This window comes from Caretta caretta, chromosome 15 (assembly GCF_965140235.1).
Source record: "Caretta caretta isolate rCarCar2 chromosome 15, rCarCar1.hap1, whole genome shotgun sequence".
Classification (NCBI taxonomy): domain Eukaryota; kingdom Metazoa; phylum Chordata; order Testudines; family Cheloniidae; genus Caretta; species Caretta caretta.
In genome coordinates this window covers 26,449,641-26,463,104 of record NC_134220.1, presented here as the reverse complement: position 1 = coordinate 26,463,104, position 13,464 = coordinate 26,449,641, and the positions used below count along the sequence as shown (strand labels likewise).

The 13,464-nt window shown below is 44.0% G+C and overlaps 1 protein-coding gene across 5 annotated transcripts in view; it reads left to right on the top strand.

Annotated features, from left to right (window-relative positions):
• The window catches only part of KDM2B (lysine demethylase 2B), a 172,188-nt gene that overhangs the window by 80,951 nt on the left and 77,773 nt on the right, over positions 1 to 13,464 (top strand). For all 5 annotated transcript variants that reach the window (XM_048820951.2, XM_075120054.1, XM_075120057.1 and 2 more), the window contains one exon: positions 11,941 to 12,056. In XM_048820951.2, coding sequence (XP_048676908.1) covers positions 11,941 to 12,056 — 116 coding nt within the window. The remainder of the gene's footprint in view (positions 1 to 11,940; positions 12,057 to 13,464) is intronic.

The following is a 13,464-nucleotide window of genomic DNA, read 5'->3' as shown; positions in this document are numbered from 1 at the left end:
GAGTCTTCCCTGCCTTGGTAGACCACTCCCAGCCATACCTAAGGGGAATCTTTTTCCCCCTGCTATTTCAGGGTCCTCTGCAGGAGCCATCTAACTCTCTGCAACCCTCTCATCCCCACTCTTAGGCCTTTCTGCCTAGGGTCTCTCCCCAGGCCTCCTCTTTATTTACCCCAGAGACCTAATTGGGCCACACGATCCATTGGTCACATGACCTTTATTTTCCCTATCTGAGGAGGATAGTTGTCTGTGTCACAAGTGCGACTGACAAGGGCCAACCACTCTGTGGCAATGTGTAAACCTCAAAAATGCAAGGGTTGCAAAGGAAAGGGTTACTGATAGATGGTTCTGGTTTTGGCCCAGCTATTTTTATAACCATCAGTGTTATGTTCAGTTCTAAATTCTTAGCAGCTTCTTGTTCATAATGGATGGTGGTTGGTGGTCTAGGGGCCTGGGTTCTGTTCCCAGATTGTCCATGGACTCGCTGGAGATCTTAGGCAAGTTACGTAGCTTCTTTTGTGCCTTTATTTCCCCAGCTGAGGGGGGGGCTCTGAGGTTCAATTAATATTTGTAAGGGGCTTTGAGATCTTCTGGATGGTCTTGAAGGACAATATACATCCGATGAAGTGAGCTGTAGCTCACGAAAGCTTATGCTCAAATAAATTGGTTAGTCTCTAAGGTGCCACAAGTACTCCTTTTTCTTTTTGCAAATACAAACTAACACGACTGCTACTCTGAAACCAATATATTAGTGGTTAACTGTTCAATTTGCTGAAGGCAGAGTTTAAATGATGTAAGGCTTACAGTTTCTAAACTACCTGTGATGTTATTGGGGACAAAGTTATTTTTTTTTTACTTGTCAAACATAAGGAAGAGTCACTGCAGGTATTTTGGGCTATGGGGCACTATCATGACCTAACCACTCCTCTCTCTTGGGATAAGAGATATCAGGAAGGTGGGACATCCTGGTGTAATTCCCATTGGTTGATTATCTCACTAGACAGTTAGCCCTTTTGACCTTTATTTTTGAGACATATTTATGAGATATTTTCTACCCAAAGTTCTGCAGAACTATAGGAAAAGAACAGTATATTTTCATTACAATATAGCAAACATTTGTTCAGTTGCTAAAGGAAACAGATGCATCAGTGCTCTGGCTTGGAGTCTGTAGTCTACTCCTTAGCTTTATAAATTAAATGCCCTTTTTTATTATTCTCAGATGCCTCATTAAAGATACAGTAGGAATTTGCAAGCCCCCACAATCTAGTAACAAGTTTGGAATGTTTAATAATGCCTGTTTTATAGAACTTCAGAAGATAATGAGATTCTATCTTTTTTTAACCATTCAGAAAGGCCTTTGTTGTTAGTTTTTACCTTCCAGGTTTACCTGAGGTGATAACAGCTAAATAATCGAGTGTATGGTAGGAGCAATAGAATGATCTGTAATTGTGAACTAGAAGAGGTTAGCTCTGAACCTCCTGACTAAAATGCCATCCCTGTATTGACTATGGACTCTACAAAGGAGGGAGTGTTGGGGAAAAAGCAAGTGTTCATTAATCCCCAAGAACTGAAATAATAAAGATCAACTTTAGGAACACTCAACCTGAGTGGGCTTTTCTCTTGTTGTTGCTTGATAATTGGGGCTACAAAAGGTGAACAAACTGTTTGTACTTTTTAATTCCAACCTCTTCTCTTTGTTGCTGGTGAAAGGTGCTGGGTTTACAGCCCTGGAGTCTGAAGTCCTTTGCCTACAGAAAAGAATGGCACAAGTAGTGGCAGTGTAGGATTTCCCTGCTGTACCCTGACAATTTGCCTCAGCTCTGAGCTATAGGAACTGTCTCCAGAGGAATTAGAGGGTAGATCAGGTTCCATTTTCATTCAGATCTTCATCCCTTTTCTGAGACTACCAACGCCTGGTGGTGCTTTTTCAATTTCTGTCCATTAGAAATTAGACTGAATCTCATCAAATAGCTATCAAATTGTACCACTACCAACAGGGGCCAGGTTGAAATGGATGACCTACAGGGAAAAGGGTTTCATCCATTACCAGTCCCTGGACCCCTGCAGTCTCTCACACAAACAAATCTAATTTCAGTCTCAGGTAATAGTAGGTGGTTTTGTTTTCATCTTTCAACCAAAATGTGCTATTCCCCCTGCTTTTGATTTTTCAGTCCTTAATCCCTTTGTTCTAATTTTAGTCTCATGCTATTTTAGCATCAAAGATGGAATGAACTTTGCTAAGTTTTTTTGGTGTACTTTGCTTTTATGAGATTATTACTGAGGGGCAGATAATATCTCACAACCAGCAATAACCCATGAAAGATTCATGCTTGTGCAGTAATATCAGGGCTTATGTCCTCTGTAGGCTCTAAGGGGGAAAATTGATTACAGACATACTTAAGGGATGTCTTCTGCAGCGTGCATAGCAGTATTTACAGGGCAAAAAATTCAAACGTGCATGAGCTTGTCTAACATTGCATCCACTAGGGGGTGACATGATCACACATGCAAACAGATCTGATATTCCATCCAGTAGTAGTACTGGTGACCTATCATAGCAGGACTCAGAAATAAATGTAGTGTATTATTACATACATGATGATAATGAGGGAATGCCAGTGCCTTCTGATTATGACCTCAGTTACCTTTGTAGCTCCATTTTGTTCACCTATTCAGGAAAACCCTCTTCCTTTTTAAAAACCCACTTGTGTGGATGCTGCACATTGGAATTGGGAAGCTCAGAAAGCCACTTCATGTTCTTGTTTGCAACCTAGTTGTTTCGTAACTTGCTGATGTCTGAGCTGTGGGAATGAATCAGATGTAGCCGCTGAGCTTGTATGGTCCCTGAGCTTGTTTCCCCCAGTATTACAATCAGGAAATGTAAAAGGTGTTTCCTACTTACAACTTGTCTCTCTGTACTCTCCTCTTCACCCCTTCCACTCTTCTAGCACTGGCCTCATCTCTTTCCCCTACACCAAATCTGGTAAGTGTTAGTGCAGGAGTCTTCACCTTGCAATTTCTAACCTTCTGGACCAGACTTCCTGTGTCATACCAACTTGTCAACTTTCCATCTTATTTCTGATCTCATCTGTAAACATCTCTTCTCTCTTGTATACATCTCCTAGTGTCGGTATCTTTCTATTATCAACTCTGCATTCATCAAGCAGGCCTGAAGTATTTTAGGATATCGTGTGTCTGAAAGTGGTTGTACAACATTGGAGTCAGATTCTGCTGGACCCCGCATGACTGTGCAAGGAAAAGAAGAGCACAAGCATCTTCTCCTCTTTCTTGCTTCCTCTTGCAGGTGCTGGCTTGAATCCCCTGGGAGAGCATAGTCCCTGCTTCCTCTTAGGTCTCCCTGTGAGTGTTAATTATGTAAAAGGGATAGGAAGTCCAAAAAAAGAGCATGGACCTGGGATTGGTCCCCTTCCTCACCAGCCAGCGGAGATAGCTGAGTGCAGAGAGAAGAAAGTGCTGTGTGCTTTCCAAGAAAGGCGAAGCTGCTGCACTGGTTTGCACTGCCTGGGAGCCCACAGAAAGTTCTGGTTGACTTCCTGGTCTCCAGTGGCTGGATTGGCCCTCTGCACCCCCTGTAATGTGCCTGAAGGACATTCTGCCCCTACGGTTCTGTTGTGCTTTGTCAGCAGATCTGAGTGTACCCTGCCCTCTGAAGTTCTTTTCTGACTTTAGTGGGTTTAATGCTGTTATTTCAATGTCTCATTACTGGGTATGAGTCTGTTAACAGCACTACTGTCATTTCTTGTTTGTTTTATTAAAAATGTGTATTTAAAGGGGCTGATTTTCAGCCTGGCCTCTGAGTTTTGGGCCCAGATATTCCGAGAAGGCCTTAGCTGGACCAGTTTTGCTTCTAACAACTACAGGCACAGATACTATAGTAAGATAAGTAACTACTTGATTTGTGGCCTTAAGCAGGGACTTAAGCATATTACCCACAAAAGTAGAGGCTTCCTCTGAAAATTGATCTTCAGATTCTCTGTTGCCCTCTTTACTGGCTCTTTCTCAATGACAGGCTCAAAAATGGGCATTATTTACTCCCTTGTCAGTAATATTTCTGTTAAGGATTTATTGTGTCTGAGGCACTGTTCACTGGAGCATTGACCTGATGGTTAGGTAACAGCTCCAGAGGAACAGTCACTGATCACATCAGGGGCGACTACTAGTGAGTTTGGGGATCATTAACACAAGACCCCTTAGTATCTATTGGGGCTTGTGAGGCTGAGACTGAGAGGTCTGGGGAGATATGATGAGACTAAAATCCATGGGGGAAGAAATAATGAAAGCAGTAGCAATCTCAAGTATGATTTCCCCCGAGAGAACATAATCTGAGCAACCTAGGCCACTTTTGATATTGTATGGTGGAATTAAAAAAATATATTTTAAGGTCTAAGTCCTGTGTTGATATTTTTTTGCATTCTCTGTAAAACGAAAGAACCAAAAGCAATAGTTTCTTTCTCTTTCTCTTCCTCCACCTCCACTTGCTGTTGCTTCTAAAGCCAAGTTCTTCTTTGAGTGTAGGTGTTTGTGTGCTCCAGTATACAATTGTTGGAGAGGTTTCAGAGTAACAGCCATGTTAGTCTGTATTCGCAAAAAGAAAAGGAGTACTTGTGGCACCTTAGAGACTAACCAATTTATTTGAGCATAAGCTTTTGTGAGCTACAGCTCACTTCATCGGATGCATACTGTGGAAAATACAGAAGATGTTTGTTTATATACACACAAATCATGAAAAAATGGGTGTTTATCACTACAAAAGGTTTTCTCTCCCCCCACCCTACTCTCCTGCTGGTAATAGCTTATCTAAAGTGATCACTCTCCTTACAATGTGTATGACCTTGATTATCAAGGATTAACAGGAGCTTACAGCTGTACCAGTGAGCCTTTTGGAACCCATGGGGTTCCCACCCTCCAGTCAAAATCTCTGCAGCCATCTAAGCCGGCTCAATCTGCTGAGCATCAGGAGCATCATTGCCACAAGCACGATAGTGTTGGTACTGAGACCAGTGCCAAGGGATCCCTTGCACAGCAGTTGCAAGTGAGCTAGAAACTGGACCAGCCCCCAGTATTGTTAGCATCCTCTTCCTCATCTCCTGATAAGGCAATTGTGGTGGAGCCTGTTTCTCCACTTCTGGACAATGTTAAGACTCATCAGGTGCTGATAAAGAGGATGGCTATGGCTCTTGATATTCACCTGGAGGAGGTCCAGGAAAAATCCCACAAGCTGGTGGACATTCCATTGTGCCCCAACTAGAATAGCTCTTCCAATAAATTAGGCTTTTTTAGAGCCTACCTATATCCTTTGGCAGAGCCCAGCTTCCCTGCCTCTGACTGCTAAAATGGCTGTTTAAATCTGGAGAGAAGATGCTATGTCCACTCCCACGGGTTCAAGCATGTATATAATCCCCCTCCTCTATGCTTCCTTGTAGTGGCAGCTGCCAAGGAAAAGGAAAGATGGGCTCATAGGAGCGACATGGGCACCAGGCTTCAACCCCAAAGAATAAAGAGGACAAGAAGCTAGACTTATTTGGGAGGAAGTTGTATTCCACAGGTGGTTTGTGCTTCACATTGCAAACCAACAAGCTTTGCTGGGACACTATAATTTCACCCTGTGGGATATGCTTTTGAAATTTAAAGACTTGCTTCACCTCATCTGGGAGCCTCAGTTCCTCACTTTGATAGTGGAGGACAAAATGGTTGCCAGAACAGCTCTGGTGGCATGTCTTGATGAAGCAGATTCTGCAGAGTACAGCATGGCCTCTGCCGTCACAATGAGGTGCTCATTTTGGTTGGACTCTTCTGGCCTCCCTCCAGAGCTGCTAGAGCCAGTGCAGGACTTATCCTTTGAGGGGTCATTGCTCTTTTCAGAAAAGATGGACGAGACTCTGCATAGTTTCAGGATTGTAGAATGAGCCTGAAATCCCTCTGTGGAAGGGATTCTGTCTTCATCAGTGTCAGTGTTTTCAGGGATTTATTTCTTGAGCCCAAGACCTATCCAAGAAAAGGAGCAGAGGTTACAAATGGTGATCTCCACCACCACTTCCCTCTGTTTCTGCAACCACTGGTGTTTGCAGAGGCAGGCGGCTTCTTCCAACAGCTCATTTTGATAGGTAGGTCAAGAGCAGTCTACCTGTTCTGAGAGTGCCATCCTTTTCTGTTCTAATTTTTGCAAACGGTTTGTCCTATTTCTATCACGCTTGGACCTACATCACAACAGATGGGTGGAATCCAAGCACGGTGGAAGTGGGATATTCGCTTCCTTTTATTTCTACCCCAGATTTCTGTCCTCTTTCCCTCTTCAGGGACCTCTCTCACAAGAAAGCATTACTGCAAGAGGTACAATCGCTTGTTTTTGTAGGTGCTATAGAGGAGATCCCTTCTGTTTTCAGGAAAAAGGGGTTTTACTCCCAATACTTCCTGATCCTGAAGGCAAAAGGGGGTCTTTGGCCTATTTTAGATATAAGGCAGTTATTAAAAATATGGAAATTCTGGATGGTCACTTTAGCTTCTCTTATTTCCTGGAGACGGGACAGGTATGCTGCTCTCAACTTAAAGGATGCCTACATTCATGTGGCAATTTATCAGGGCCACAGAACATTTCTAAGTTTCACCATCTGGGGCTGCCATTATCAGTTCACAGCCCAACCTCTTTGGTTTCTCAGTTGCTCCTCTTTTATTTACAGACCATATGGTGGTGGTAGCAGCTTTCCTCTGGAGATGGGGGGGGCTGTTGTGTGTGCCCTTACCTGGATGACTGGCTGATAAGAAGTTGGTCCAGGTTGCAGGTGGTGTCCAGTGTCTGCATAATCTGGTCCACCTTCAACATGCTCAGGCTGTTAATCAACACAGACAAGTCAGTCCTGTCTCTGATACTGAAAATAAAATTTATTGGAGTGGTCCTGGACTCCACAATGGCCAGGGCTTTGCTACCACAGATGAGGTTTCTTGCACTGCAAAGCCTCTTTCTGGACTTGAAGGCTTATCCTCTCTCCATGGTAAGACTTCTGGGGCACTTGGCCGTGTGCGCTTACGTGGTCCATTACTCCAGACAGTGCTTCAGATCCCTTTAGGGCTTGGTGGCAGAGATACATTCTCCAAGAAGGCACCATGTAGGTATGTTAGTGCACATACAAAATTGCATCTTATCTTCCCAAGATTTGGTGGTTAGACCCAACCAGTGCATGTGGGGGAGTTGTGCTAAGGTGGGGTGAACGTGCTTATCTTAGTCACAGATGCCTCGGATCTGGGATGGGGTGCTTATGTAGGACACCTGCAGACACCAAGTCTCTGGTCTCCCTAAGATCGCAGTCTGCACATAAACATCAGGGAGCTGCGGACTGTCAGTGTAGCTTGCATGGCATTCCTTCCTTGCATCAGGATGAGGGACGTATTGATGCTGACTGACAATACAACAGCCATGTTTTATGTAAACAAGCAGGGAGGAGCCTAATCCTCACTACTCTGTTGGGAAGCAGTCTTGCTCTGGGAGTTGTACATCGGTAACTCTATACTGCTGATGATGGCCCAGCTCCCGGGGGCTCAGGATACACAGGCAGATTGTATAAAGAAGTTGTTTATCAACCATCATTAGTGGTCCCTTCACCCAGACATAGCAAGGTCCATTTTCGAGCTCTGGGGAACATCTTAAGTGGATCTGTTTGCCACAAAGGACAACAAAAAATGACACCAGTTCTGCTCCAGAGCAGGTCATAGCCCAGGTTTGCTGATGGATGCTTTTTTACCGCCATAGTCAGCGGGTCTCTGTACACTCTTCCCCTGCATAGCTCTTCTGCTCAGAGTTCTGTGCAAGGCTAAACAGAACAAGGAAAATCTTATAGGGATTGCCCCAGCTTGGCCTCACGAGCACCGTTTTTCTCAGTTCTCAGACCTATCAATCAGTCCCCCATTGCTCCTGCTTCACGCAGACTTAGTTTCACAAAATCGCAGCCACCTCTTCCACCCCAACCTTAAGGTTCTTCACCAGTCGGCCTGGAGACTTCATGGATAACATTGGTGGAGGAGTCCTGCTCCAGAGAGGTGCAGGAGGTACTGCTGAATAGTAGAAAACCATCAATGAGGACAGCTTACCTCGCTAAGTGGAAAAGGTTTTCTGTCTGGTCAAGGCTGAAAGGTGTCTCCCCTGTCTTGGTTCTATTCAGCATATGCTGGACTATTTTGGTACCTGAAACATCAAGGATTAGTGATTAGCTTAGTTAGGGTACACTTAGTAGCTATGTCGGCATTTCACCCTCCTGTGGATAAACACTTCCTTTTTTCCAGTCCAATGGTTGTAAGGTTTTTAAAGGGCTTGGACAAGGTGTTCGCACACATACAGAGTCTTATTCCACCATGGAGCCTGAATTTAGTCTTAACTGTGCTGATGGATCCTCCCTTCAACCCTGTAGTGACTTGCTGTCTGTTACACCTTTCAATGAAGGTAGCATTTTTAATAGCCATTACATTGGCCAGGAGAGTAGGGGAGTTGAGGGTATTAGTATCACATCCTCTGTATACTTTTTTTATGTAGATAAAGTTTACCTTTGTGCCCATCCAAGGTTCCTTACAAAAGTGGTCTCCTCTTTTCATATTATCCAAGTAATTTACTTACCGACCTTCCTTCCAAAGACTCATGGTAACAAGGGAGAAGAGCTATTGCAGACTCTAGATGTTGGAAGAGCATCAGTGTTTTATGTGGAACAGACTAAACCTTTCAGATCTTCATTTCAGTTGTTATTGCATTTGTGGACAGCATGAACGGCAGCCTAATTTCTACACGGAGGATTTTAGCGTGGATGTCCAGTTGTATTTGCTCATGTTACCGCTTGGCTACTGTGGAGCCGTTAGATAGAATATTAGGTCATTCAATTAGAGCCCAAGTGGCCTGGCTCATGTGTATGAGACAGTTGCAAAGCAGTAACCTGGTCCGCATGTCACACGTTTACCTCGCACTATGCAGTTTCTCAACAATCCGATGATTCTGAATTTGGACAAGTGGTCTTCCAGTCCTTGTTCAAATAGATTCCAATACTGCCTCCAAATAAAATTGCTTGTGAGTCACCTACAGTAGAATGGACATGTGCAGTCACTCGCAGAAGAAGAAATGATCACTGACCTTTCTGTAACTGCTGTTCTTTTAGATGTTTTGCACATGCAAAACATGATGCACCCTCCTTCCCATTGCTATTGGAGTAATTCCAGTAGGAAGGAACTCCGGAGGGGGGCGGGGTGTGTCTGGGTTGGCTTGACCCTTTATGCTTGTGTGATAAGCATGAGACAGCAGAGGGCATGCTCAGGCTGCTCCGTCGGATGCTGCTGAGGGTGAAAATTCTCTGACAACTGTGGACTGGAGTGTGCAAACACCCACAGTGGAAGGCACATGTGCAGCGCATCTTGAAGAACAACAGTTATGGAAAGGTTAGTAACAGTTTTTTCAGCTCAGTGAATTTTTACATTACAGTCGTAAATCTCTGACAACAGATTTTTTAAATAACCTAGAACAATTGACAGCACTATAAAATTCCTTAATAAAGCAATCAAATCCAGTGTGTACAGTTCAGTGTGTTGCGATGTATTGTGAAGAGAGGAGTGTTGCCTAACAAAGCCCTGGCTGGGATGATTAATTGGGGGATGGGTCCTGCTTTGAGCAGGGGGTTGGACTAGATGACCTCCTGAGGTCCCTTCCAACCCTGATATTCTAAGATTCTAATGGTTAGATCAGAGGACTGGGAGTCAGGACTCATGGCTTCTATTCCCATCTCTGACACTGCTTCACTGTGATCTTTTTGAGCCTCAGTTTCCCTATCTATAAAATGGAAATAATTATACCTACCTCATCAGAGTAGGTTGACCCTGAGTTGCCAGATACTACCCCATTCTACCCAACATGTCAGTTTCTGAGACTTGGTAGCAGCTTAATTTTTTACGCACAGTCCCAACCCTTTCCCTTATGTCATGTGAATCTTTGAATCTTTGATCATCTGGTAAAAGCAATTAACTCCAAGCTCCATAACTTTATTTAGGATCCCTCTCTTTCTCACACCTCCATATGGCTATGGAAAGCTTATAAATTACATTTATATGTTTAAGTGATATATTTAATGTGATATGGTGCACTGATCTGCTTGTGAAGAGGCTTTATAGTCGTGCTGCAAAAGACCATTAGAGGTGTCAAAATCTTCTTTACTCAGTTGTCGTTTTATAAATTTTGTGGACACTATCAATTGCAGCTTTCATCCAAGCCAGTTTATAAGTGTTGTCCCTCTTTTCCAGGTGGGGAAAGTGAAGCACAGAGAAGTTAGGTGACTTCCCAAGTGTACACAGAGCCTGTGGGTGAGCAGTGAACAGAACACAGGAGTCCTGTTTCCCAATCTATTGCTCTGATTGCTAGGTTACCCTACTTACTCAGCAGTTTTTTATATATGCATATCCCAGACTAGGGTATTATTTCTTGTAGTAGTTGCCCTGTGAGGAAGGAAAGAAGCTAGACTGATTTGGAGTGAAAAACTTCCTTGTTGATTGTGAGTGAGTCAGTGATGGAATTTACTATACCTATTGTAAGAAAGATGCAATAATAACCCAGAGTTGCCATTGGGCACCTGTAATTTTCGCTTCATTAGATTCATCATGTGGAATTAGATTCGGAAAGTCAGAAAAAGGTATCAAGAACCAGGCTTTGTGTTCCCGGAGAGAAAATTTTAACTTGAGTTTTTTCTCGGTCCCTCAACTACTGAATGCTTCTCAGTGAAAGCACTGTGAGCCAGTGTCCTGTCATATATGATGATTCAAGGGCTTCCGAAGCATAACCCAGCAGGTCTGCAAGCTCTACCAGGGGAAATGCTTTTGTGCCTTGTGGCTGGAGAGTTCACCCTGTAGGCCCAGGTTGCATTTTCCTGCTGCCTCGCTGATCCTGAGACGAATGAAAACCTCCCCAGCTTTAATGGGAAGCAGTGCACAGTTTGGAAGAAATTGACAGCCCCTTATGCCCCTGCTTTCTGGTTTATTAATTGAAATGCTTTTGATTTAAAACAAGAATTAATGTTACAAATTCCTGGGGTCCCAGATCATTAGTAGGATCAATTCCTTTGTCACTGCTGAGATCAGAGTCTAGAGTCCTGTGTATCCCATGCGTCAGCTAATCACGTGACAGGCAAACAGTGCAGAGGAAGGAATGCAGAGAAGCCAGCTGCCTGAACTGCTATGGCTTGATCTGATTGGATGGTGAGCATCCTCTCCTCCCTTTGGAGTCAATTAAGGGAACTTTCCTTGCACGACTGAGTTGTTAGCAATCTCATCAGCTGTAGTGGGAGAAACACTAAGGACTTGCCAAGTAAAAAGATTTTCAGTTGTTTCGAAGAATTGGTAATGGGATATGGAGCTTTCATCTCTACAGGATGGCTGGTAGTGACCTGAAGTTGCTACTGTCTGATGGCTGTTTGGGGGCTTGTGTGATATAAGTTTGGTGTGTCTCAATCCATCTGCACATCACAGATCTGCCACCACTGTTAACATGATTTGTGCCCCTGTTTGGTGATGTCAGAAGAGAGACTAAGAGCCGAATGGGCTATGGAGAGTGAACTTCATTCTCATCTATGGGTTGTGGTTGACTCACATTGTTGCAGCAGCATAAGGGAAGCTTGCTTAGCTTCCACCCATGTTGTCTCTGTTCTGTGGCTAAATAGAGGAATTCAGTCTCTAGAGTTGTTATACTATACACACATACAAACACTGTCTTGCTATTACAACAGTCTTGAAGTGTGACCCTGAGCAAGTCATTTAATCTCTCAGTGCCTCAGTTTCTCTGTCTGTAGAATGGGACTAATAATATTTGTATTCCCCCTGGTGGTCTATGAGAATTTGTGATTGATTGTAAAGTCATTTGTGATCCTACATAGCATGAGGCATTCTCAGTTCTTTGCTTTTCCTCTTTAGGATGGATACATGCAGTTTATACTCCAGTAGATTCTCTCGTGTTTGGTGGAAATATCCTGCATAGCTTTAATGTTCCCATGCAGCTTCGCATCTATGAAATTGAGGACAGAACAAGGGTAAGGATGCTTGATTCTCTTTCTAAGCATGCAGTTCCTTGTGACAGTATCATGTATAAAATCCTTTTCATGTCCCTTTCTGAAAGACAAGAACTAGCGGTATCTCCATATCACAGTGGTTGGAACAAGAAAGGTAAATGCCACACAACAAGACCCTCCAAGTTGCCTTTTCTTGGTGGGATTTGCTCACCTATTTGCCCCCAGTTCCCATTGACTAGTCACTGTTGAGTCTCTTGTCTGGTTTTATGTCCCCCTGTTGACCCCCTGTAGTGTAAACCAGGGGTTCTCAACCTTTTTCTTTCTGAGACACCCCCCCCCCCCGCAACCTGCTATAAAAATTCTACAGCCCACCTGTGCGCCAACAACTATTTTTCTGCATATAAAAGCCAGGGCTAGCATTAGGGGGTAGCAAGCAGGGCGATTGCCTGGGCCCCATGCCACAGGGTGCCCCGTGAAGCTAAGTTGTGCAGGCTTCAGTTCCGGGTGGCAGGGTATTGGGCCCTGTGCTTCAGCCGCATTTGATGGGGCTTTGACTTGCTGCCCTGGGCCCCAGCAAGTCTAATGCCAGCTCTGCTTGGTGGCACCCCAGAAACCTGCTTGTGGCCCCCCAGGTTGTCCCGGACCCCTAGTTGAGAACCGCCAGTGTAAACTTCTTTCCTTTTTGCATGGAGGTACATTGCCCTTTAGGGTACACTTTCCCCTCCTGGTGTGAGCGAAGAAGACCAGAGAACTAATGGAACTAACATGGTTCTGTTCCCAGAGTGGAATGGGGGAGCCATACAAAAGCTGCACAAGGGAACTACATTACTCATTGTTTGCACTCTGCAGAGCTTTCTTCCACAGCAGCTCCGCGCTAGTGCAGGAGAAACTTTGGGAATTGTGGAGGGCGGGGCGTGCATTGAGTCCACACATATGGCCAAAACACCCACATAGTGGAGAGAGTATCAGATCATGGAGTAAGTGACTGTGTGAGTTCTACACTTGGAGGGTGAGAACTGGGCCTTTGGTTAGGATCCTAGTTACTTAATAGCTATAATTATTTTGTAGCTAGATAAAATAAGACTCATAAAAATCTCAAAGAAGTGTGATTCTGTTTTAGTTGCCGTGTGTGTGTGTGTGTTTTTTCTTTTGTTTTTTGTTTGTTTTTTTTTGGATAGCCCGCCACAGTATTGTAATGTAGATATTCAAACATCAGTTTATGTAAGTTCCTTGCCTGAGGATGTTGTGAAGGCCAAGACTATAACAGGGTTCAAAAAAGAGCTAGATAAATTCATGGAGGATAGGTCCATCAGTGGCTATTAGCCAGGATAGGCAAGGATGGTGTCTCTAGCCTCTGTTTGCCAGAAGCTGGGAATGGATGACAGTGGATGGATCACTTGATGATTACCTGTTCTGTTCATTCCCTCTG